Genomic DNA, 24049 nt, shown 5'->3' with positions numbered 1-24049 from the left:
TATTTTCTATGTTTTTATGTTTCTAATGTGTAGTATGATTGTTGAACCTTTTGTTAATCAACCAACTAGTTCTCAATAGCAAAGTATTGCCATGAATTCTTAAGCAAAGAACTCACAAAACAAATACATTACAGCCTCCTTCTGTGCTGTACGATTCAGGAAGTTGGAATACTTTCAGATTGTTCAAAGAAACAACACTTCCCCTTTGTTGAAACTGTCTCTCAGCTGCTTTTGTTCATGAGTTAAGATCTGCCTTGGCTGAGGCAAATCTTTTCCTACACTCCGCCCCCTCACAGTGGGAATAAACACGTTGATTGGGTCATGCACAAAGCATTTAAAGAGCACAGGAGACCGCCCTGTGCTGTATACTCTCTGTGAAAGCCACTGTGAGAGTACTTCAGTCGTGACCCAATTTCTGCCAGAAGCACCAGTACATCAACAGTGCAGAACCTCGCCTGATCAAACACTACCAGAGCAGCATTCCAGCATCAGGAAAACAAGGAAAGTCTACTGTGGCATTGAAGTCCAAGTGAAGAGCAGGTAAGTGCATTTACAAGACCTGTATGTATTGCAATGACGGGATTTAAAAGAATTGCTACACGTTGACGTAAATGCGGAGAATTTTGGCAGAATTGAGTTCTCTCAACAAGAGCTGATTGAATAAAAAGTTAGTTTTTAAAAATTTGTTCACGGGATGTGGCAAGGCCAGCATTTATTACTATCCCTGATTGCCCTTGAGAAGGTGGTGGTGAGCCACCTTCTTGAACCGCTGCAGTCCGTGTGGTGACAGTGCACCGGATGCTGGGACGGGCTCCACGCTGCTCCTTTGAAGCATTGCGAAGAGTTTGCAGAGGGACGTGACCGGGGCCCAGGAGAGGCGTGAGTTCGGGGCCCAGAAGAGGCGAGGGCCCAGGGGCAGCACGGGCCAGCCCACACTGCGTTATGTGTGCGCACTAGGTCCGTGCAGTAGAGCTAGTCTCCAGTCGTCCTGGTTAACCCTTGCTACTGGACCAAGACCTGGCTCTGTCAAGCCCGTGTGGTGGCTGGTGTGCAACAGTCACCACAAGTTTAAAAAAAAATCCACGCACAGGCATCTTCCACCCTTCAACATGTAGTTTGGGATCCAGAATATTAGGTCCTTCATTGAACACCGGTGAACTCATCAAACCCATCCATTTTTGGCACGGAAGCAAGCCACCTTCGATTCGAGGGACTGCCTATGATGAAAATGATAATCGTACTCCCATAGTGCGGTTAGGATGGGAGTTCCAGGACTTTGACCCAGCATGACAATAATATCATCCCAGACCAGCTCGGATCCTTGTTCGAAAGTTGACAGAAACACTTGTAACATTTTAATTTTTCAGTACAAATGGACAAGCAAAATCCTGTGAAGCTAAGTCCCCACTAAAACGTTCCTATGTGCCTGTATTCAGCTGGGTTTGCCCTGCCCCTCATCACTGGGTAGCAGTCTGCTATAAATCAACCTGTGTACTGTTAAGTCCTGACTCTAATGTACTGACTTACACGAGACACATGCTGAAGTCAAGGTCACTCAGGACCTGCACCTTTAATTCCAGCTCTCCAGTGCTGCACTTGCCTGAGACCTCCCTTTGTATACCTCAGTGGGACAGGTATGGAGTGTCTCCTGCAAGTGCACCCCTGGTGGTAAGGTATGCTTATTGTTACAGGTCATATCCAGTTACAGTCATGTATAGCATGGTAAGATACAGTTATATACAGTAATGTGAGATACATGACATGCGCTGTTCTGTGACCTGAATTCCAAGTTTCCTAACTTTTTACTGCCAAATTCAGGAAAACTTCTACCTCTGAGGGCTTTCTGCTTTTATTTGTTTCATTTCATTATCATCATAGGCAGTCCCTCGAAATCGAGGAAGACTTGCTTCCATTCTAAAAATGAGTTCTCAGGTGGCTGAACAGTCCAATACGGATATTACAGTCTCTGTCACAGGTGGGACAGACAGTGGTTGGAGGAAAGGATGGGTGGGTAGTCTGGTTTGCCGCACGCTCCTTCCGCTGCCTACGCTTGCTTTCTGCATGCTCTCGGCGACGAGACTCGAGGTGCTCAGCGTCCTCCTGGATGCACTTCCTCCACTTAGGGCGGTCTTGGGCCAGGGACTCCCAGGTGTTGGTGGGGATGTTGCACTTTATCAAGGAGGCTTTGAGGGTGTCCTTGAGACGTTTCCTCTGCTCACCTGGGGCTCACTTGCCGTGTAGGAGTTCCGAGTAGAGCGCTTGCTGAGGAAGTCTCATGTCGGCATGCAGAAGATGTGGCCCGCCCAACGGAGCTGGTCGTGTTAAACTTGCAGAATTAAAGATTGACAGAGGAACAGCAGGAAGCCATTCAGCCCCTCGAGCCTGTTGTGCCATTCAATGAGATCATGGCTGATCTGTATCTAAACTCCTTCTTGGTTCCGTAAGCCTTGCCTAACAAAAATCTAACAATCTCAGTTTTGAAATTTTCAACTGACCCCCAGACTCAACAGCTTTTTTTAGGAGGGTGGGGGAGGGCAGGGGTGGAGGGGAGAGTTCAAGATTTTAAAAACAGAAGAAATAGGAGCAGGAGTAGGCCATATGGCCTCTCGAGCTTGCTCCACCATTCAATAAGATCATGGCTGATATTCTACCACAACACCTACCCCCATTATCCTCATGTCCCTTGATTTCCTTTGTCTCTAGAAATCTAATTTGCACCAACCATTGTGTGAAGCAGTGCTTCCTGACATATTCCCTGAATGGCCTAGCTTTAATGTTAAGGTTATACCCCCTTGTTCTGGACTCCCTCCACCATGTCGAAATCTCGAGTCGCAATATACGATTCAGACACCTTCAGCTCCGGCAGATGTTCCTTTAATTTTACTTGCAGCAAGGGAAAAGTCTCACTCAGTCAACGGCTACGTGAAGACCTCCAAAATGGTACAGTTTTCACAAGATATTTATACAGTAAAAACACAAGTTATGAGCTCTTCCTGTGTATTGGCTCTGTCTTGCAGTCAGTGAATACAGATAAAGAGTTAATTACCACATCCTTGTCCTGGCATGGTTTCCAAATGTCTCCTTTTGTCTGGGTTATTAGTTGGCCAGTCAGCCATTACTCGACGAGAGAGTGATAATGTGCTATTGCATTGTGTCAGGATTGTCCAGTTTCCTGGTCAGTTATCTTTTTGCATAAAATGGATGAGTTCTGTATGAGAGATAATGGCTGGTAGTTTGAGTATCTTGAAAAGGGTGGGGGGGGCGGGGGCGGGGGAAGTGGAACTGGTGCTGTATGGACAATACAGGAGAGCACCATGGGTGGTACTTATCTCAGTCTCCATGCTGTCTGGTGGCTATTGATTAGCTATCAGCCGTTTCAAGCCAGGTTTAGCTGTTTATGCAAACAGACTGTCTGTTGCAGAAATTTCTGGAAGGACCAGGACTCCATTTTGTTTTATATCAAAAAGGGTACAAAATACAGTGTGATACAGCTTAGATAGAAATACATTTCCACATTCCCTCCTTTTGTCTTTCAGAAGGACAACTTAATCCATTCTGATCTTGCACAGTCGCTCTATTGCCATTTCCACACAAGAACCTTCAGTAGTTGTTGCTACCATAACTCTAGCCGTGGTCTCGGTAGGTAACATTGTTTTTCCTAACCTGGCACAGCAACACTTAACCAAGACAAACAAAAGGTATAGGGCGAAGACTATCAGCAGGAATATGATCAAACCCTGTACTACAGATCTCCCTAGGGATCCCAACCATCCCGATGCCCAATCCCACAAGGTGGTACCATCCTGGCCAACAGTCTGTTTGTACTCTATTACCTTTTTCCTAATGTATTCAGCTAGACTGCCAATTTCTTCTACCTTGTACGGGATATATGTACAGTATTCTCCACCTATTAATGCGCATGTCCCTCCTTCTTTGGTGAGGAGATAATCTAAGGCCATACGATTTTGGAGAGCCACTGTTCGAATGGCTACCATTTCATCATTCACTCCTTCGAAGGCTTGGGAAGTTGTGTTGGCTACTGATTCGACTAAATTAGCCAGTTCCCATAACTGCCATTCGTTTGATGCTATTCCATAGGGTGGTATCATTACCTTGAATATTCCATTTAGCCATGTCAAATCCCGTTTAAATCTATGACTTACATAGGCATCCCTGAGAGTCTTTGTTGATCTAATAAAGGGTATCACATATCCTAAGTAACAGGACCCTGTTCAGTTGGCTGGTAACCATGGGTAGGCTTTATGGCCACAAATAAAGTAGGTGCAATTATAGGACGTCAGCTCCTGGTCCTTTCATGCCATCCATACTCGAGTGGTCTCACCTGAGGCTTTGTTATGGACCATCATCCAGCTAACGGTTGCTATCTTTCTCCCATCAGTGGGATTTGTTGTGGCTTGCCATTTAGTCATTTGGGAACACTTGCTGCGTCCCATTTCTGGTCCTTTAGTCTCATCACTCACTAGGCATATTATACCTTCAGGATTTCCTATTCCGGGAGTAATACTTAGGAAGGGTGGCTGACGGTTATTATTATAATTTGGCTAGTACCATCCCTGGAAGGCTGTAAGTTTATACCCTGCTGACCTCCATATTGTTAGATCCTTCGTTTCTGACACCTGGGTTAGGTTTGCCCTATTTTGCACTATCAACCATTCTACCATCTCTGATTCATTAAAGGGGACGGATCTTAGGGGAATACCCCCTTCAGAATGGACAGGTACATGGGGACATATCCAACAACTCGACAAGTTTCTTTCTTGAGCATACTTATGACTCAGCGCCATAAATACGTTTACCTGCAGTTCCCTTTGTTTGCGTGTTTGTACCCCTGGTATAACCAATAACACAAAGCAAAACCCTGTCAAGCACAACACCATCAGTCCCCATAGTCCGTACAGTTCCTTATTCAGTCTTCCTTTTTCTGTTCCTCTGGTTCCTTCTTCCCTTCCTCCTGGTCGGGTGCCTTTTTGCAATGGGACGCATGGATCCATGTTGGTCTTTCCTTCACCTTGATTGCAGTATTAGTCGCCAGCAAGATCTGGTATGGTCCTTCAAATCTTGGTTGTAGACTGCTTTCTCTTTTAAAGATTTTGATGTAAACGAATTCCCCGGGCTCCAGGTTATGACCCTTCCCTTCTGCTGGCTTGACTTGAGCTTCTTTTACCTGCGAATGAAAGCTGGAAATACATTTGGTTAGTGCAATACAATAATTCAACATAATTTCTTCCATTTTGTGGATGTCCATTTGTTTTGCAGTAAATGGTGCTGTAAAAGGTAGTCGTTGGGGACGTCCCATAACTATCTCATGCGGTGACAGGCCTGTTGTTCTGTTGGTTGCATCATCAAGGCTAAGGGCAGCAGTTCTATCCATTTCAGTTCAGTGTCATTACATAATTTTGCCAGCTTATTTTTAAGCATTTCATTATATCTTTCAACAAGTCCAGCTGATTGTGGATGATAACTGCAATGAAAACGTTGGTTTATCTGTAAAGCTTTACACATTTCTCTTATAACAGTTCCCGTGAAATGTGACCCGTTATCACTAGAAAGCTTAGCAGAGATTCCGAAGCGCGGTACGATTTCTTTTAACAAACATTTAGCAACAGTAATGGCATCGGCCTTTTTACATGGAAAGGCTTCAATCCTGTGTCCGAAAGGCCAGCACATCATTAATAGTGGGTGGCGGATCTGAGCAATTATTTTTTCTTAGTGGAAACTATGACACCTGCATCCCCCCTTTTGACAGGGCTGCTGACTTAGCTGTATTATCAGCTCTGGCAAGTGCCATCTCATTCGACTGGCCTATATGTGCTTGGCATTTGATAATGGCAAGTTTCAAGGGGCATTGAATGGCTCGCAGAAGATTTTCTACTTGTTCTGCATTTTTGATAGTGGTTCCTGAAGAAGTCAGGTAGCTGCGAATTTTCCAAATTTGTCCATAGTCATGTGATACCCCAAAAGCATACCTGTAGTCGGTGTAGATATTAACTATTTGTCCTTCAGCCAGAATACAGGCTCGAGTTAATGCAAACAATTCGGCTTGTTGGGCTGAAAAGGAGTCTGGAAGAGAGGCTGTTTTGACAACATTAAGCTGGGTTACAATTGCATAAGCTGCTCTAGGTTGGCCCCTATCATTTCGTGAGGCTGATCCATCAACATAGTACACTAGATCAGGGTTACACATTGATACATCTGTTCAATTGATACGTAGTTTAGTCACTAATTCGGTTACCATTTCACATAAATGGGGTTCGCTGTCTTCTTCCGTGGGGAGTAGAGTGGCTGGATTTAAGGAAGAACATCTTTTAATGATAAGGTTCGGATTTGTTCAACTTCATATTGATACATCTGTTCAATTGATACGTGGTTTAGTCACTAATTCGGTTACCATTTCACATAAATGGGGTTCGCTGGTGCTGAAGTAAGGGACTACATTCCGGGATACTTCATTCCAAATCCTTCTTTAAGCATTGTGAGAATATAGTAGATTCATTCACAGCTCGTAGGTCTTGGACAAACCTCCATTTGTCACTATTGGGCTTCTGAACCGGAAAAATCGGTGTGTTACACGGACTTCTCATTTATGCTTATAGTGATTCACAGATCACAGAATGCAAAGTACTTGTTTTATAATTGTGTGCCCAACTTCTGTTTTAGAAGCTGCACATCAAAAACTCCAATCTTTTGCTCTGTAACTTCAATTTTATGATAGTGTCTCATAAATTACAACCTTTTAAGCTTCAGCTTCTGGCTCAGCAGTTGTGCAATTTTTTTAAAAGGCTTCCAAACCCAAGATTTTTCCAATACACCCAAAATGTTTATCAAGGCGAATCACCTGAAATATCTCAAATTCCAACTGAAATATTTTACTGCCAATCTTTTATTTAAAAATCTCTTTTACTGAACTGGAAGCTTCGTGTCAAGGTTTTAGACAAAGGAAAATGGGGTTGTCCTTCCCCAGCCTCGAGAGACCCACATGGGTTTTTTTTGTTAAAAGACATTACAACTACCCTTCTCCTTTCTTTATCTCATTCCTAGACTAAATTTAATGTCTTTGAACCCCAAATTTTTTTTTAACCCAACAGGACCATGCATTTTTTAATCTTTTGCTCAACAAACCTATCCTTTGTGCATTTCCTAGCTCCGTAATTTATCATCTGAATAAATCCACACCTCCGTTTCTAACTTAAAATGTCATTCAATAAGGTTCACACTTTCTTAAAACTTCCCACATACAGGACAACACTACGAAGGGTTAAAAAAAACCTTCACTCTGTTTGAAAAAGTGGGTGGAGCTAAAACAAACAGGCAGCTCCACCACCTTTCCAAACAGGCTTTCAGACACATGAAAAATTCATTCCGCAGTAAAAAAAAAATCACACAAGCACTTTCATTCAAAGACAGTCACAAAAGTCTCTCTTCAGTCAACAAAGTTTATTGTTTGGCCAGCTCTATTTTTGGATCCATACGTCACTATCAGCCTTTCTTGTTTTTTCCTTTTCTTACATATTGATTTACTTTCTCTGTTCATTTTATGTGGGCTTGAAGAATCAGAACCCAGGCCTTTTTTGTTATTACTTTCTTTTTTTCCCCTTCTACCTGGGTCTCTGTCTATAAGGCACTCCTCTAGACATGTTATTCTCTCTAAATTAAATGAACCATCGGGTGGAAATGGCCTGTTTTCAGCCTTAGTCCACTCTACCCATTTTTTTTTTTAGGTGGTCAATTGAAGACTGACCACAATTCTGGAGCATAAAATCGTCTGGTGTGCCCTTCGGTGGTGTTTTACTTGCTCCGGCACCCATTCTGGATGATTTAAGATTTTCCACAGTTTCTAATCTCACAATCCTTTCGGCCAACCAAGTTCTCTACGCCCACTTCTCCTGGCCGTCACGTGGCCTGAAAAGGCTCTTAATTCGGGCTCAGTCTGGGTGTGTGAGATGTTGACACGAACCCACCGTAGTTGTTCAATCAGTTACTGTTTCTTTTCTCAATCAATCCTTTTTTTCCCAAATCACAATTTTCCCTAGTGACTCTTCCCATTTCTCTAATTGCAATGACGCACAAAGGTATTGAATACAACAGTATAACAAGGACAACTAGGACAAACAATATTCACGTGAGCATACAAATCCTAACCTTAAACTCTATCTAAACAAATAATCAATTCTCAGTCTGCGTTGTATGCCACTACAGAACGAGTCCTTAACTTATCCTAATAAAATTTATAAACGTTATGGTCCCATCACCTTAACTCTTATCACATAAGAACCGTTTTCCTAATCTTATCACATAAGAACCGTCGATCGAATAGCGCTTTTTTTTACCTTTACTTAATGAAAATCTCCCCGGGCTGTTTCAAGACATTTCCAGGATCAGATTCCTTCTGCCGACAAGCTGAGAAGGAAATGATTACAAAAATAACTTTAGTTCTTAAATGTCGAGTGTCGTAGATCGCAGTACCTCCCCTGTGGACAACAGATTACATATGCGATTCGACAGTGAAGAGACCTCCTGTGAGCAAAAGGCTCACCTTATTCTGGCCAGTGAAGCCCTTCACTGAAGAGGCATTATGCCAGCATCTGTTTACTCACAGGATAGAGAGTAAGCGATCTCGGTGGAACCTCCAAGAAGTAACTGTCGAAATCTCGAGTCGCAATATACGATTCAGACACCTTCAGCTCCGGCAGATGTTCCTTTAATTTTACTTGCAGCAAGGGAAAAGTCTCACTCAGTCAACGGCTACGTGAAGACCTCCAAAATGGTACAGTTTTCACAAGATATTTATACAGTAAAAACACAAGTTATGGCCTCTTCCTGTGTATTGGCTCTGTCTTGCAGTCAGTGAATACAGATAAAGAGTTAATTACCACATCCTTGTCCTGACATGGTTCCCAAATGTCTCCTTTTGTCAGGGTTATTAGTTGGCCAGTCAGCCATTACTCGATGAGAGTGTGATAATGTGCTATTGCATTGTGTCAGGATTGTCAAGTTTCCTGGTCAGTTATATTTTTTGCATAAAATGGATGAGTTCTGTATGAGAGATAATGGCTGGTAGCTTGAGTATCTCAAAAAGGGTGGGGGGGGGGCGGGGGAGTGGAACTGGTGCTGTATGGACAATACAGGAGAGCACCATGGGTGGTACTTATCTCAGTCTCCATGCTGTCTGGTGGCTATTGATTTAGCTATCAGCCGTTTCAAGCCAGGTTTAGCTGTTTATGCAAACAGACTGTCTGTTGCAGACATTTCTGGCAGGACCAGGACTCCATTTTGTTTTATATCAAAAAGGGTACAAAATACAGTGTGATACAGCTTAGATAAAAATACATTTCCACAACCAAAGGAAAGAGTTCCTCTGTATCTACCTAGCAACTTCTTTAATCATCTTAAACACCTCAATTAAATCACCCCTTAATATTGTATACGCAAGGGAATATAAGTCTAGACTATGCAATTTGTTCTCATAATCTGACGTGTTACGATGAAAGGCTAACAAATGAGAAACTTAAAGTTGAAATCGATAGCAATTAGTACAAAAACAAGACTACAAATGCAAGCCTACGCAACCTGTCCCCATAGTCCCTGCAGTATTATAAGTCCTGGAACTTCAGGAATAACGTATTAGGGCAAAATTAAACTCATAGAACTTCACTACATATTTCAACCAAAATTAAAAGCACTTTGGAGCGAATTCTCAGACAGGGCTGGGAGGGAGCACTGGCGTTGCACATCCTGTGTGTCCGTAGTGTTGGCAGTTGCTGGGCTCAAGGGGCACAATGACTGGCATCGAAGCTTCGCTGGAGAGCTGCCTGTTACTGTTCGCACCGACCTTTCCCCGAGGACAATCGACCAATAGCAACAACTTGCATTTATATCGCGCCTTTAACGTAGCAAGAACATCCCAAGCCCTTCGCAGGAGCGAATATCAGACAAAAATTTGACACCGAGCCACATAGAGAGATATTAGGACAGGTAAAGAAAAGAAAGACTCAGATTTATATAGAGCCTTTCATGACCACCAGATGTCTCAAAGCGCTTTACAGCCAGTGAAGTACTTTTTGGAGTGTAATCACTGTTGTAATGTGGGATACACAACAGCCAATTTGTGCACAAACAAATAGCTATGTGATAATGACCAGATAATATGTTTTTTTGATTGAGGGATAAATAGTGGCCAGGTCACCAGGGATAACTCCCCTGCCCTTCTTCGAAATAGTGCCATGGGATCTTTTACATTCACCTGAGAGAGTAGACGATGCCTTGGTTTAACATCTCATCTGAAAGATAGCGCCTTTGACTGTGCAACACTCCCTCAGCACTGCACTGGATGTCAGCCTAGATTTTACGTGCTCGAGTCCCTGGAGGAGGGCTTGAACCCACAATCTTCTGACTCAGAAGCAAGTGTGCTGCCCACTGAGCCACAGCTGACACTGGTGATCAAAAGCTTGGTTATAAGGGCCTTCTTAAAGAAGGATGGAGAAGTAATGAGGCGGAGAAGCTTAGGGAGGGAATTCCAGAGCTTAGGACCGAGGCAGCTGAAGGCACGGCCGCCAATGGTGGAGCGATTAAAATCGGGATAGCGCAAGAGATCTCGGAGGGTTGTAGGGCTGGAGGAGGTTACAGAGAAAGGGAGGAGTGAGGCCTTGACGGGGTTTGAAAATAAAGATTCAATCTTTGGTTTACATTTAATGAAAGTCCAGCAATTCTTTCCGCCGGCAATATTTCACATTTGTTACCGCTTCCAAAGTATAAGCAAACTCTAGACAAAAATAGCCCTGAGCCAACTGTTAGTTTTGGACAATGTGCCTGAGTCTGATCCTCCAAGGCTTGATATAAGCTGATGTTTATGCCAAAGAAATAACTCTCATTGACAGATATAACAGCTGTACCTGATTGTTCAAATTGTGCAATGTTTGATCCCTGACAGGTTTAAGCATGCCGAACTACAAGCTAACTTACTTCAAACTGAGAGGGAGAGCTGAAACTGCTCGTTATATTTTTGCGTACAGTGGAATAGAATATGAAGACAACACAATTGAGAGATCGGTTTGGGCCCATTTAAAACCAAGTAAGTAGCACAGACTGCAAATGACGCGTGTAACCTCTGAAACAACTCATCGTTTTCAGGTTACTTTTCCACTTTCTCCCAATGCATTGTCTCAATGCACGGTGGAAGCAGAATTTTGATTCCACAGTGATATTCTGTCCTGCCCTGGATGGTGGTGGGGGGGGGGGGGCGGGGGGAACTTTGTGTCAAAGCCGATGTTCGTAGAATAATAGAAATTTACAGCACGGAAGGAGGCTATTTGGCCCATCGTGTCCACACCAGCCGAAAAAGAGCTATCCAGCCTAATCCCACTTTCCAGCTCTTGGTCCATAGCCTTGAAAGTTACAGCACTTCAAGCGAATATATAAGTCGTTTGTTAATGCAATGAGGATTTCTGCCTCTACCACCCTTTCAGGCAGTGAGTTCCAGCCTCTGGGTGGAAAATGTTTCCCCAACACCCCCTCTAATCCTTCTACCAATTACTTTAAATCTATGCCCCCTGGTTATTGACCTCTCTGCGAAGAGAAATAGGTCCTTCCTATCCACTCTATCCAGTCCCTCATAATTTTATACACTTCAATCAAGTCTCCCTTCAGTCTCCTCCGTTCCAAAGAAAACAACCCCAGCCTATCCAATCTTTCCTCAAACGAATTAAGTTTAAAAAGTTGCTTGATGGCAGGACTGTGTTTTTTGAAATGATAATTCAACAGGACCAAAGAACATATACATTTCATCTCTCTGCCAGCTGAACAATTAAAGGGAGATTAATGCAGCAAGACAGTTTTAAAAAATGTATTTATTGACAGGATGTGGGCATCGCCGGCGAGGCCAACATCTCTAATTGCCCCTTGAGAAGGTGATGGGGAGCTGCTGCCTTGAACCATTGCAGTGTTTTTGATACGACTGCATGTCTTGTTAGTGGCCATTTAAGAGTCAACCACATTGTTGTGGGTCTGGAGTCACGTATAGGTGAGACCAGGTTCGTACAGCGGATTTCCTTCAGATGGGTTTTGACAAGAATCTGATAGTTTGATGGTCAGCATTACTGACACTACCCTTTTAGTCCAGATTTGTTAAAAATTAACCGAATTTAAATTCCCCAGCTTCCGTGGTGGGATTTGAATTCACGTCTGGGGATTATTAATCCAGGTTTCAGGATTACTAGTCCAGTAACATAACCACTATGTTACCGTACCCCTATATACATTCCAATGTTAACACCTTTCCTCACAAGGTGTGAGTTCTGCTGTGTCATCAGGCTGCCCGTGGGTTTCAACTGCATGACTGCTCCGAACACTCAACGTTAGAGAAGAAGACGACTTAGACCTGATAGAGGTCTTTAAACTGATGAATGGGTTGGACAGGTTGTGGGTTTGGGAGGTGCTGCCGAAGAAGTCCTGGTGAGTTGCTGCAGTGCATCTTGTAGATGGTACACACTGCAGCCACGGTGCGCCGGTGGTGGAGGGAGTGAATGCTTAAGATGGTGGATGGGGTGCCAATCAAGCGGACTGTTTTGTCCTGGATGGTGCACGAGATCCTTCGGCCGACTAAGAGCATTGATGAAGTGGAATTACTTTTGCTTACGGTTACATAGGAACAGGAGTCGGCCATTCAGCCGCTCGAGCCTGCTCTGCCATTCAATGAGATCATGGCTGATCTGTGAACTAACATCATATATGATGGGCCCATATCCCTTTATACCTTTGGTTAACAGAAAGCTATGTCTCCGATTTAAAATTAACAATGGATCTAGCATTTGCGGAAGAGAGTTCCAAACTTCTACCACCCTTTGTGGGTAGAAGTGTTTCCTAATTTCACTCCTGAAAGGTCTGGCTCTAATTTTGGCCTCTAGTCCTGGAATCCCCAACCAGTGGAAACAGTTTCTCTCTATCTACCCTATCTGTTCCCCTTAATATCTTGAAAACCGATCAGATCACCCCTTAACCTTCTAAATTCCAGGGAATACAACCCTAATCTGTATCATCTCTCCTTGGAACTTAACCCCTGATGTCCGAGTATCATTCTGACTGTAAGGTCAGTGGTGTGTTATTTCTGTTGTGTACACCTGTGGACTTTTGTCTATTCTGTATTGAGATTTGCTGGAATGCAATGTGCTGCAGTTATCTAGTCACACACATTTGAAATCGGATATTTGTCCCTCCTAATAATAAACAAATATGTGGGACTGCAGAACATATGTATATTGTAGGAGAACAATCCTGCCTTTGAGGAATTCAATTCAATCAAAGGGGAGTTCCTGGCAGCCTTAGAACTGAGGTCAGCTTGAGATAGGAGTTCTCTGAAAACTATCACTGCCACGCTGCGCTGTGATGTTGGTGGTTGAGGGAGTTTCCTGCCAAATCTTACAACTGCTACATTGTACTGTTGTAGTATGAGCTGTTGATCAACAACAACAACTTGTATTTATATAGTGCCTTTAACGTAGTGAAATGTCCCAACGTGCTTCACAGGAGTATTATGACAAAAAAAATTTGACACTGAGCCGTATAAGGAGAAATTAGCGCCGGTGACCAAAAACTTGGTCAAAGAGATATGTTTTAAGGAGCATCTTGAAGGAGGAAAGAGAGGTAGAGAGGCGGAGAGGTTTAGGGAGGGAGTTCCAGAGCTTGGGGCCCAGGCAGCAATGGTTGAGCAATTGTAATCAAGGATGCTCCAGAGGACAGAATTAGAGGAGCGCCGACATCGCGGGTCGTTGTGGGGCTGGAGATTACAGAGATAGGGAGCGGCGAAACTATGGAGGGATTTGAAAAGAAGGATGAGAATTTTGAAATCGAGGCGTTGCTTAACCGGGAGCCAATGTAGATCAGCGAGCACAGGGGGCGATGGGTGAGCGGGACTCGGTGCAAGTTAGGACACGGGCAGCCGCGTTTTGGATCACCTCTAGCGACGATTGTACATTATCAATAACAAAGACATCGCGACGGTTTTTGGAAAGAGCTACTGAACCAAGAGACATTCAGTGGCAGGAGGGTGTTATGGAGACAGAGTGTGAAGAGAATATAAATCCTGAAAAAAACTCTACTTAAAGCGTCAATGCCAACTTCTGGCAGGACATTTACGCGTAACAATGATGGAAGAAAGAAAGACTTGCATTTCACAACCTCACGACGTCTCAAAGCGCTTTACAGTCAATTAAGTACTTTTTGAAGTGTAGCCACTGTTGTAATGTAGGAAGGTTAAGAGTGCGGAGAGGTTTATCGTCCTGTACCAAGTCCAATGTTCCCATTGGCTGCAAAGAGATCTGGAGCTCCCGCACAGGCTGTTCAACGACTTTATAATGGAATAAAAACCGCGCATACGCGATTATTAAAGAGGCAGCGCACCCAGCAAAAAAATTGGCGGGAACGTTGACCAAGGTTATTTTATCCTACTTAATATAGCAACTTGACAGATATGCATGGCTACTACCGTGTCTAATACTATGTTGGCCCATGGACGGATTGGATTTAATTGTCGCACTAACCTGGGCACTGTGTGGTTCTCGTTCCAGCTCTGACTTTTAAACAACTTCCCATCTTGAAGGTGGATGAAATGGAACTCAACCAGAGCACGGCGATCGGAAGATACCTAGCCAGAGAAACGGGTACAGTTAACCAAAACTTTTCATCTCATTTTTCAATGTTTCCGTGTTGATGCAGTCACGGCAGGAGTTCGGTGGGATCTCCTTTCCATCCCCGACAATGGCACTAATATATATTTACCATTTGTATGCTGATTCTTTCTTAGGCTTAGCGGGAAAGGACAAGTTTGAGCAAGCTCAAGTGGACGCTATTGTGGACACAATAAATGATTTCATGAATCTGTTCCCCTGGACTGAGAGGGACGAAACTGTGAAAGTAAGAAATTAGTTTTTCACTTTGTAAGACGGAGCAGTGCTAGTGATGTTGAGAATCAAGTTAGCATTTTAGTCGTCAGCTGTGGCTCAGTGGGTAGCACTCCTGCGTGTGAATCTGAAAGATGTGGGTTCCAAGTCCCACTTCCAGGCACTTGCAGCACATAATCCAGGCTGACACTCCCACTGAGGGATTGCAGCACTGTCGGAGGTGCCGTCATTTGGGTGAGATGTTAAACCGAGGCCCCGTTTGCTCTGGACATAAAAGATCCCACTACACTGTTTCAAAGAAGAGATGGGAAGTTGCCCCTGGGATCCAGGCTGATATTTATTCCTCCCACAAGCAACAATATGATAATGACCAGGTAATCTGCTTTATTGCTCAACCAACGCCTAAAAACAAATGATCTGGGAATTATCACATTACTGTTTGTGGGAGCTTGCTGCGCACAAATTGGGCGCTGCATTTCCTACTTTGCAACGGTGACTACACTCCACAGGTGTACTTCATTGGCTGTAAAGCGCTTTCGGATGTTCTGAGGTTGTGAAAGGCACTATATAAATGCAAGTCTTTATTTTTCTATTGATCATAGATTTCAACATAGATTGCTCAGAGCTTCTGGATGCCGAGCTTTTCAAGCCTCCCACTTCTGTAACTGGGAGAGTCCCTCGTGATGCTGCTGAGAGCATCTTGCAGAACGCTCGTATGCGCCACTGCCGAGGGACATTGAAACAGGGACAGGACCAAAGTCATTAACGTCTGCAGTGAGACAGGGCACCTCCCCACCCCAACTTGCTGTAACTGTTACAAATAAAGACAAGGGTATAATTATGGAATAGCACGGCTATACATAGAATTACATAGAATTTACCGTACAGAAAGAAGCCAGTCGGCCCAACTGGTCCGTGCCGGTGTTTATGCTCCACACAAGCCTCCTCCTACCCTATTTCATTGTCCTGGCCAATATTTATCGCTCAATCAAGATAACAAAAACAGATTATCTCGTCATTATCACATTGCTGTGTGTGGGAGCTTGCTTGTGCCTGAATTGGCTGCTGCATTTCCTACATTACAACAGTGACTACATTCCAAAAGTATCTCCCTCCTGTACATATCTAGCTTCCCCTTAAATGCATCTATGCTATTCCCCATAACTATTCCCTGTGGTAGCGAGTTCCACATTCTCGTCACACTCTGGATAAAGATGTTTCTCCTGAATTCCTTACTGGATTGATAAATGACTATCTTTCTGTCTTTGTGCTGCCATTCTTTGGATGAGACGTTAAACCGAGGCCCCGTCTGCTATCTCAGGTGGACGTAAAAGATCCCATGGAAGAAGAGCAGGGGAGTTATGCCCGGTGTCCTGGCCAATATTTATCGCCCAATCAAGATAACAAAAACAGATTATCTCGTCATTATCACATTGCTGTGTGTGGGAGCTTGCTTGTGCCTGAATTGGCTGCTGCATTTCCTACATTACAACAGTGACTACATTCCAAAAGTACTTCATTGGCTGTAAAGCGCTTTGAGACGTCCGGTGGTCGTGAAAGCCACTATATAAATCCAAATATTTATTTCTTTCTTATATTTTTGGGTTCTAGTTTTGGACTCCCCATCACAAGTCCGTTAATAATCCATTCCCTTCCCTGACCATTGTCTCAAGCTAAAGCAGCCTATGTTTTTAACCTCCGTGTTCTATTTGACCCCGAGCTAAGCATATGACCCCATATACTCCCAAAGAATGCCCAAGTTGTGACACAGGTTTGCAAGACCGTAAAAAAAAGCAAACCAAGCACTTGGGTTTATTTCTAAACGTATAGAATTAAAAAGTAGGGGAGTTATGCTGAACCTGTATTGAACCTTGGTTAGACCACACTTGGAGTACTGCGTACAGTTCTGGTCGCCATATTATAAAAAGGATATAGAAGCATTGGAGAGGGTGCAGAGACGATTTATAAGGCTGATACCAGAAATGCGAAGGTATACATATTGGGAAAGGATGAACAGGCTGGGTCTCTTTTTTTTCCACTTGAAAAAAGACTCATGGGTGACCGAATAGAGGTCTTTAAAATTACGGAAGGTTTTGATAGAGTGGTTAGAGAGAATGTTTCCACTTGTGGGGACGAGCGTAACTAGAGACCATCAATATAAGATAGTCAGCAGGAAATTCAAAAAGGAATTCAGAAGAAAATTCTTTACCCAGAGAGTGGTGAGAATGTGGAACTCACTACCACAGGGAGGGGTTGAAGCAAATATTATAGAAGCATTTAAGGGGAGGCTAGACAAGCATATGAGGGAGAGGGGAATAGAGGGTTATGCTGATAGATGACGAGGAGGAATTTCTTCTCTCATGGGTCATGAATCTTTGGCATTATCTATCCCAGAGAGCTGAGGAAACTGAGTCATTGAATATATTCAAGGCGGAGATAGACAGATTTTTGAACTACAGGGGAGTCAAGGATTTTGGGGAATGCGTGGGAAAGTGGAGTTGAGGCCAAGATTAGATTAGCCATGATCTTATTGAATGGTGGAGCAGGCTCGAGGTGCCAAATGGCCCACTCCTGCTCCTATTTCTTATAGATTTAGAAGAGGAAAGATGGGAGGAGGCTGGAGTGGAGCATAAATGCTGGCACGGACTGGTTGGGCCGAATGGCCTGTTTCTGTGCCGTATATCGTACGTAATGTAATCCATTTGTAGCAGGGAAAGTGCCCGTATTAAAAAGTTTCTACCATATAATATTTACAGTCTCAGCAAGATGGTCTATCTGAAAAGATAATGACTTTCTCCTTTACAGCAAAAGGTGACAGCGGATATTCTCGCCAACAATTTCCCTGTACTTCTGGATGGTTTATGCAAGCTTCTGTCAGACCGCACTTGGTTCATTGGTGATTCAGTGAGTATAACTTATTGAGGTTCATCATGACTTCTAATAACGTGCATAAATTTCACCTGCAGGAGATTCACAGTAAGGATCAGAGGGACAATTCACCGAATGTCCACTCCTGGCTGGGAGCCTCGCCCACCGCGAGTGCGTATCAGGATTTCATGGCCACCTTCCGATGATTTCTTATTTATAGAGTGGAAGAGTCTATACTTGGGTGTCACTCCATGGAGAACAAGGGAAAATTCAGCAAGCAAAACCTTTACAGTTGCTCCAACCCCCTCCACCCCCTTTAATGTCTCATTTAGTTTACTCAATTAGCCACATGGACCAGGGGAGGGTCCAGATTCCAGTCAGTCTGTGCTGAAAGTACTGTGGGAGGTAGAAGGAGCACGACAACTGGCCTCAGATGCCCTGGGGCAGTAAGGGCTAAGTCCCTGCTCCATATTGTTATCGAATTATCATTGCCGGCATTGCGAGTGTGTGAAAACCAGGAGGACAGGGATAGGAGCTGGCTCACCTGTGATGCCCCACTGCCACTTAAGCATCTACTAATATTCAAATGCCTAGACTCACACATCTCTTTTGGGATCCAGTATCTCAGTAATCCCCACTGACACCTGGGAGTCCCTGGCCAAAGACCGCCCTAAGTGGAGGAAGTGCATCCGGGAGGGCGCTGAGCACCTATGAGTCTCATCGCCGAGAGCATGCAGAAATCAAGCAGACAGCGGAAGGAGCGTGCGGCAAACCAGTCCCACCCTTCCTTGCCCTCAACGACTATCTGTGACAGGGACTGTGGCTCTCATATTGGATTGTTCAGCCACCTAAGGACTCACTTTAAGAGTGGAAGCAAGTCTTCCTAGATTCCGAGGGACTGCCTATGATGATGATGAATTTGAGACATGACTAAAAAATAAGCAAATTATTATTTAAATGGGGAGAGCTTACAAAATGTTGAGGTACAGAGGGATCTGGAGATCCTTGTGCATGAAACACAAAGTTAGCATACAGGTACAGCAAGTAATTAGGAAGGCAAATGGAATGTTGGCTTTTATTGCAAGGGGTTGGAGTATAAAAGTAGGTACAGGGCGTTGGTGAGACCACATCTGGAGTACTGCGTACAGTTTTGGTCTCCTTATTTAAGGAGGGATATACTTGCTTTAGAGGCAGTTCAGGGAAGGTTCACTAGGTTGATTCCTGAGATGAAGGGGTTGTCTTATGAAGAAAGGTTGAGTAGGTTGAGCCTATCCTCACTGGAGTTTAGAAGAATGAGAGGTGAGCTTATTGAAACATATAAGATTATGAGGAGGCTTGAGAGGATGTTTCCCCTTGTGGGGGAATCTATAACTAGGGGCATAGTTTCAGAAGAAGGGGTTGCACATTTAAAATGTAGATGAGGAGGGATTTCTTCTCTCAGAGGGTTGTGAATCTTTGGAATTCTCTACCCCAGAGAGCTGTGGAGGCTGGGTCATTAAATATATTTAAGGTGGAGACAGACAGATTTTTGAACGATAAGGGAGTCAAGGGTTCTGGGGAGCGGGCAGGGAAGTGGAATTGAGGCCAAGATCAAATCAGCCATGATCTTATAGAATGGTGGAGCAGGCTCGAAGAGTCAAATGGCCTACTCTTACTCCTATTTCTTATGTGCTTATGTGGTGAATGTAGCATTGCTTGGGAGGAACAGATGACTTTGGGCCGATGGTTCCCAAAGATCTCCACCACTGGGGTTCTCCTCATGTCATCTGTGGTTCTGTTGTAGACATATTGATAGAGATCGATTGCTTATGATTAGTCAGCAACTTCATGGTATCATGCGACTACCAGGGTGATAGGAGGTGAACTAGATGGACCTTGCTCTTCTTTCATCCAGGAATTCCTGTGTTCCTATGAATGATCACATCGGCGATTGGTGCTTGAGATACCCTACCCCAGCAAGGAGTCAATTCCTTCGGAAGTCGGGAGGGGAAGAATTAGTAGATAAAAGAGGGAGTGGGGGGGGGGGGGAGAAATCAGTTAAATATTAAAATAATGAGCTTAAAGGATAAACTATGTGCAGTGGGGGGTGATAACAATTGTCTGTTAAACTGGCTACACACAGCAACATCTTGGCCATTATGATTTAATTAGTGTCAGCTGTGGCTCAGTGAGTAGCACCCTCGCCTCTGAGTCAGAAGGTTTTTGGTTCAAGTCCTACTCCAGGGACTTGAGCACATAAATCTAGGCTCACACTCCCTGTGGAGTGCTGCACTGTCGGAGGTGACGTCTTTCGGATGAGACGCTAAACCGAGGCCCTGTCTGCCCCCTCAGGTGGATGTAAAAGATCCCATGGCATGATTTCAAAGAGGAACAGGGGAATATTTCTGGTGTCCGAGCCAATATTTATCCCTCAATCAACATAACAATAAAAACAGATGATCTGTTTGTGGGACCTTGGTGGGCGCAAGTTGGCAGTTGCGTTTCCCACATTACAACAGTACTTCATTGGCTGTAAAGCACTTTGAGACATCCAGTGGTCGTGATAGGCGCTATATAAATCCAAGTCTTTATTTTAATGATTGTTAACATTCAACTTTGTAATTCTGCAAAGTGACCAATTTTAAAAATATCTATTTTTGTTTCTAGGTTACCTGGGCTGATTTTCACTGGGCTGTCTGTTCTATCACCCTCACCAATCTAAATGTTGACATCTTGCACAACCATCCCAAGCTATTAGCTTTGAAGGAACGAGTGGAAGCTCTCCCCAAAATAGCGGCCTGGATAGAACAAAGACCAAAAACTCCATTGTAACGTTATGGCATTGATCTTCGCCCACACTTTTATTACAATACTTAAAATGGATTTTTAGTTTCCAGACCAGAGTTTAATCCTTTAACCTGTATTTTCAAATAACATGAGTCAGTCTTGGTTCTCTAATAATTGCTGCGGATTTCACAGATATGAGCTTTAAGTTTCTCATTTGTTAGCCTTTCATCCAAATATATTAAATTATGAGGACAGGTTGCATAGTCTAGGCTTGTATTCCTTTGAGTATCAAAGATTAAGGGGTGATCTATTGGAGATGATTAAAGGATTTGATAGGGTAGAGAAACTATTCCCTCTGGTGGGGGAGTCCAGAACAAGGGATATAAACTTAAAATTAGAGCCAGGCCGAGCAAGGATGATGTCAGGAAGAACTTCTTCACATAAAGAGTAATGGAAATCTGGAATTCTCTCCCCCAAAAAGCTTTTGATGCTGGGGAACCAATTAAAAATATCAAAACTGAGATTGATAGAATTTTGTTAGGTTCGGGTATTTATAAGATATGGAACCAAGGTAGGCAAATGAAGTTAAGATACAGATCAGCCATGATCTCATTGAATGGCAGGACAGGCTCGAGGGGCTAAATGGTCTACTCCTGTCCACATGTTCCTATATACACCTGACTTCAATATTTTTTTCTAATGTTTTGGGTGAAATAGGACAGATGTTGTCAGGTTGGCCTATTTTGCAGTCGTGACCGGGAGTTGTGAATAGTACGTTGCCTTCCTGTGTCAGAGTGAAGGACATCACAAAACAGATTGCAAAAACATATGGGAAAGGAGGGAGAGCAACCAAAGGTTGTAGTCCAGGTTGAAACTAATAACGTGGATAGAAGTTAAGTTTGAGATCTTACAGAGGGAGTTTCAGGAGTTTGGCATGAGATTGATAGACAAAAGAGCTCGGAGGGCGATAATCTCTCTGGATGGTTCCCGTGTTGGATATGTTCGAAAGATTAGAAAGGTCAATGTGTGGCTACGGGGTTGGTGCAGAAAGGGCTCACATTCTTAAAAAGAAAGTCTTGCATTTATATAGTGCCTTTCATAACCACTGGACGTCTCAAAGTGCTGTGCAGCCACTGAAGTACTTTTGAAGTGTAGTCACTGTTGTGATGCAGGAAACACGGCAGACAATTTGCAAGCTCCCACACACAGCGATGTGATAATGACTAGATAATTTGATGTTGGTTGAGGGATAAATATTGGCCAGGAGACTGGTGATAGCTCCCTTGCTCTTCTTCAAAATAGTGCCATGGAATCTTTTATATCCACCAAAGGCAGCACACAGAGCCTCAGTTTAACATCTCATCTGAAAGACAGCACCTCCAACAGTGCAGCTCTTGCACAGTACTGCACTGAAGCGTCAGCCTAGATTTTCGTGTTCAAGTCTCTGGAGTGGGACTTGAACCCACAATCCTGCTGACTCAAGAGGCAAGGGTGCTATCCGCGGTGCCACTGGTTAACACTTAATTCTTCGGCATTGGAGTGAGCTCTGGAATAATGGGAAGGCTGTAATGAAGGAACAGCCTTTATCTGAACTGAATGACACCAATGCCCTTGCAGGGCAGGTAAATGGAGCAGTGTGGGGAGGATTTAAACGAATATGGCGGGATTGAAGTGGTGAAGGTCTATCTTTGAGATTAAAGAGGAGCTGTAGGGAGTGGAAGCAGAAGCTGAAATAAATTGGGATAAAATATTTTCACAGAAGAGAAAACAAAAGGCCACGAGGGAATGAGAGTTAAATACACTGTTGTAAAAGCAGCAAGGGATATCAAAAACATTAAATCAGGAAGAGAATAAGGCTCAATGTCCCAAAAAATTGAATGCTACATATGGGAATGTACAAGCATTCAAACCAAATTGAGTGTTGGAAGAATTAATATTGGTAGAGTGACAGCAATCCAAAACAAATCCCACTTCCCTGCTTACCCCTCAGCCCACCTCTTCTTTAAATGTGTATTCCTTTAAAGATGCAATGGTCTCTGCATCAACTGCTCCTTGTGAGAAAGCTGGATTGGTAAATTCACTGTTACACACTTCAGTGAGCTCAATGCTTCACCACCTTCGATCTAGACTGCAGAGATTTAAGCTACTCTACTCTTTCTTCACACCTCATGCCCTTTATTCCAGCATAGATTAGATCAGTGCTGTCCAAAACATTAGCCACAAGTGGCTAATTGGGAATCCAGATGTGGCTAACTGCATTTCTAATTAGTAAATAAAAAATATTTGCATGCGTATTTTAACTTTTTTGTGTATTTGTTAATAAAATAGGAAGACAAAAAGCAGTGTGCAAGTGTTTTTTGATCCTTGTGAGTGCTTTACTGCCTGAGGAAAAGAGTGTTCGAAGACCAGGCCCTCAAATCTACCACCAAGCTCATGGTCGGCAGGGCTGTAGTAATACCCACCCTCCTGTATGGATCAGAGGCATGGACGATGTACAAAAGACACCAAGTCGCTGGAGATATATCATCAATGATGTCTCCGCAAGATCCTGCAAATCCCCTGGGAGGACAGGTGCATCAACATCAGTGTCCTCGCCCAGGCTAACATCCCTAGTATTGAAGCACTAACCACACTCGATCAGCTTCGCTGGGCAGACCACTTAGTTTGCATGCCAGACAAGACTCCCTAAGCAATTGCTCTATGAGGAGCTCCTTCATGGCAAATGAGCCAAAGGTGGGCAGCGTAAACGTTACAAGGTCACCCTCAAAGCCTCCCTGGTGAAGTGCGACATCACCACCGTCCTAGGTGGAGAAAGTGCATCCAGGAGGGCGTTGAGCTCTTCGAATCTCAACGCCGTGAGCGTGAAGGTCAGGCGCAGGTAGCGGAAGGAACGTATGATAAATCAGTCCCACCCACCCCCTTCCCCCGATAAATGTCTGTCCCCCCCTGTGACAGGGTCTGTGGCTCCCGTATTGGTCTGTTCAGCCACCAAAGAACTCACTTTAGGAGTGGAAGCAAATCTTCCTCGATTCCGAAGGACTGCCTATGATGTCTGGATATTTAAGTAAATGTATTCGTGAAGTACATTTACCTGTATTATGTGAGCATATTAAGGGGTTTTCCACAAAAACAATGTCACTGGCACCTCATCTGTGACTAGCCAGCAATTTCTAATGGATACTGCTGAATTATATGTTTATTCATCCAAGCAATTTAATGGCGCTAAATTGGTGGACAGTGCTCACCTCTGACTTCGAAGAAAGTGATCTCTGTGGCGTGACTTTCAGCTCCCCTATCCTTTGTTTGAATCTGGTGCCAAATCCATCCAATCGCCTGCGTCCATAAGCAGCCAATCACACTGAAGACTTCTCACACACAGCAAACCAGGAAATAAAATGCACAGATTCTAATTTTACTTTTTGTAAAGTTGACACAGAGCAAAATAAAGATTGGGACATTCACATAGGATTAAGGCAGAAACTGAAATATCATAAACAAACAAT

At 43.7% G+C, this 24049-nt stretch overlaps 1 protein-coding gene across 1 annotated transcript; it reads left to right on the top strand.

Annotated features, from left to right (window-relative positions):
* The first annotated feature begins 385 nt into the window (after positions 1 to 385).
* LOC139235023 (hematopoietic prostaglandin D synthase-like) lies at positions 386 to 22847 on the top strand. Its single transcript, XM_070866111.1, has 6 exons — positions 386 to 540; positions 10949 to 11089; positions 14580 to 14672; positions 14816 to 14925; positions 17718 to 17816; positions 20427 to 22847. Exons 2-6 carry the CDS (start codon positions 10957 to 10959, stop codon positions 20589 to 20591), a joined length of 600 nt encoding a protein of 199 aa, XP_070722212.1. The 5' UTR covers positions 386 to 540; positions 10949 to 10956; the 3' UTR covers positions 20592 to 22847.
* The last annotated feature ends 1202 nt before the right edge of the window (positions 22848 to 24049 follow it).

The sequence above is a fragment of the Pristiophorus japonicus genome, chromosome 2 (assembly GCF_044704955.1).
Source record: "Pristiophorus japonicus isolate sPriJap1 chromosome 2, sPriJap1.hap1, whole genome shotgun sequence".
NCBI lineage: Eukaryota > Metazoa > Chordata > Chondrichthyes > Pristiophoridae > Pristiophorus > Pristiophorus japonicus.
Note: the sequence above shows the minus strand (reverse complement) of the source record. Positions and strands in the feature narration are given on the sequence as shown.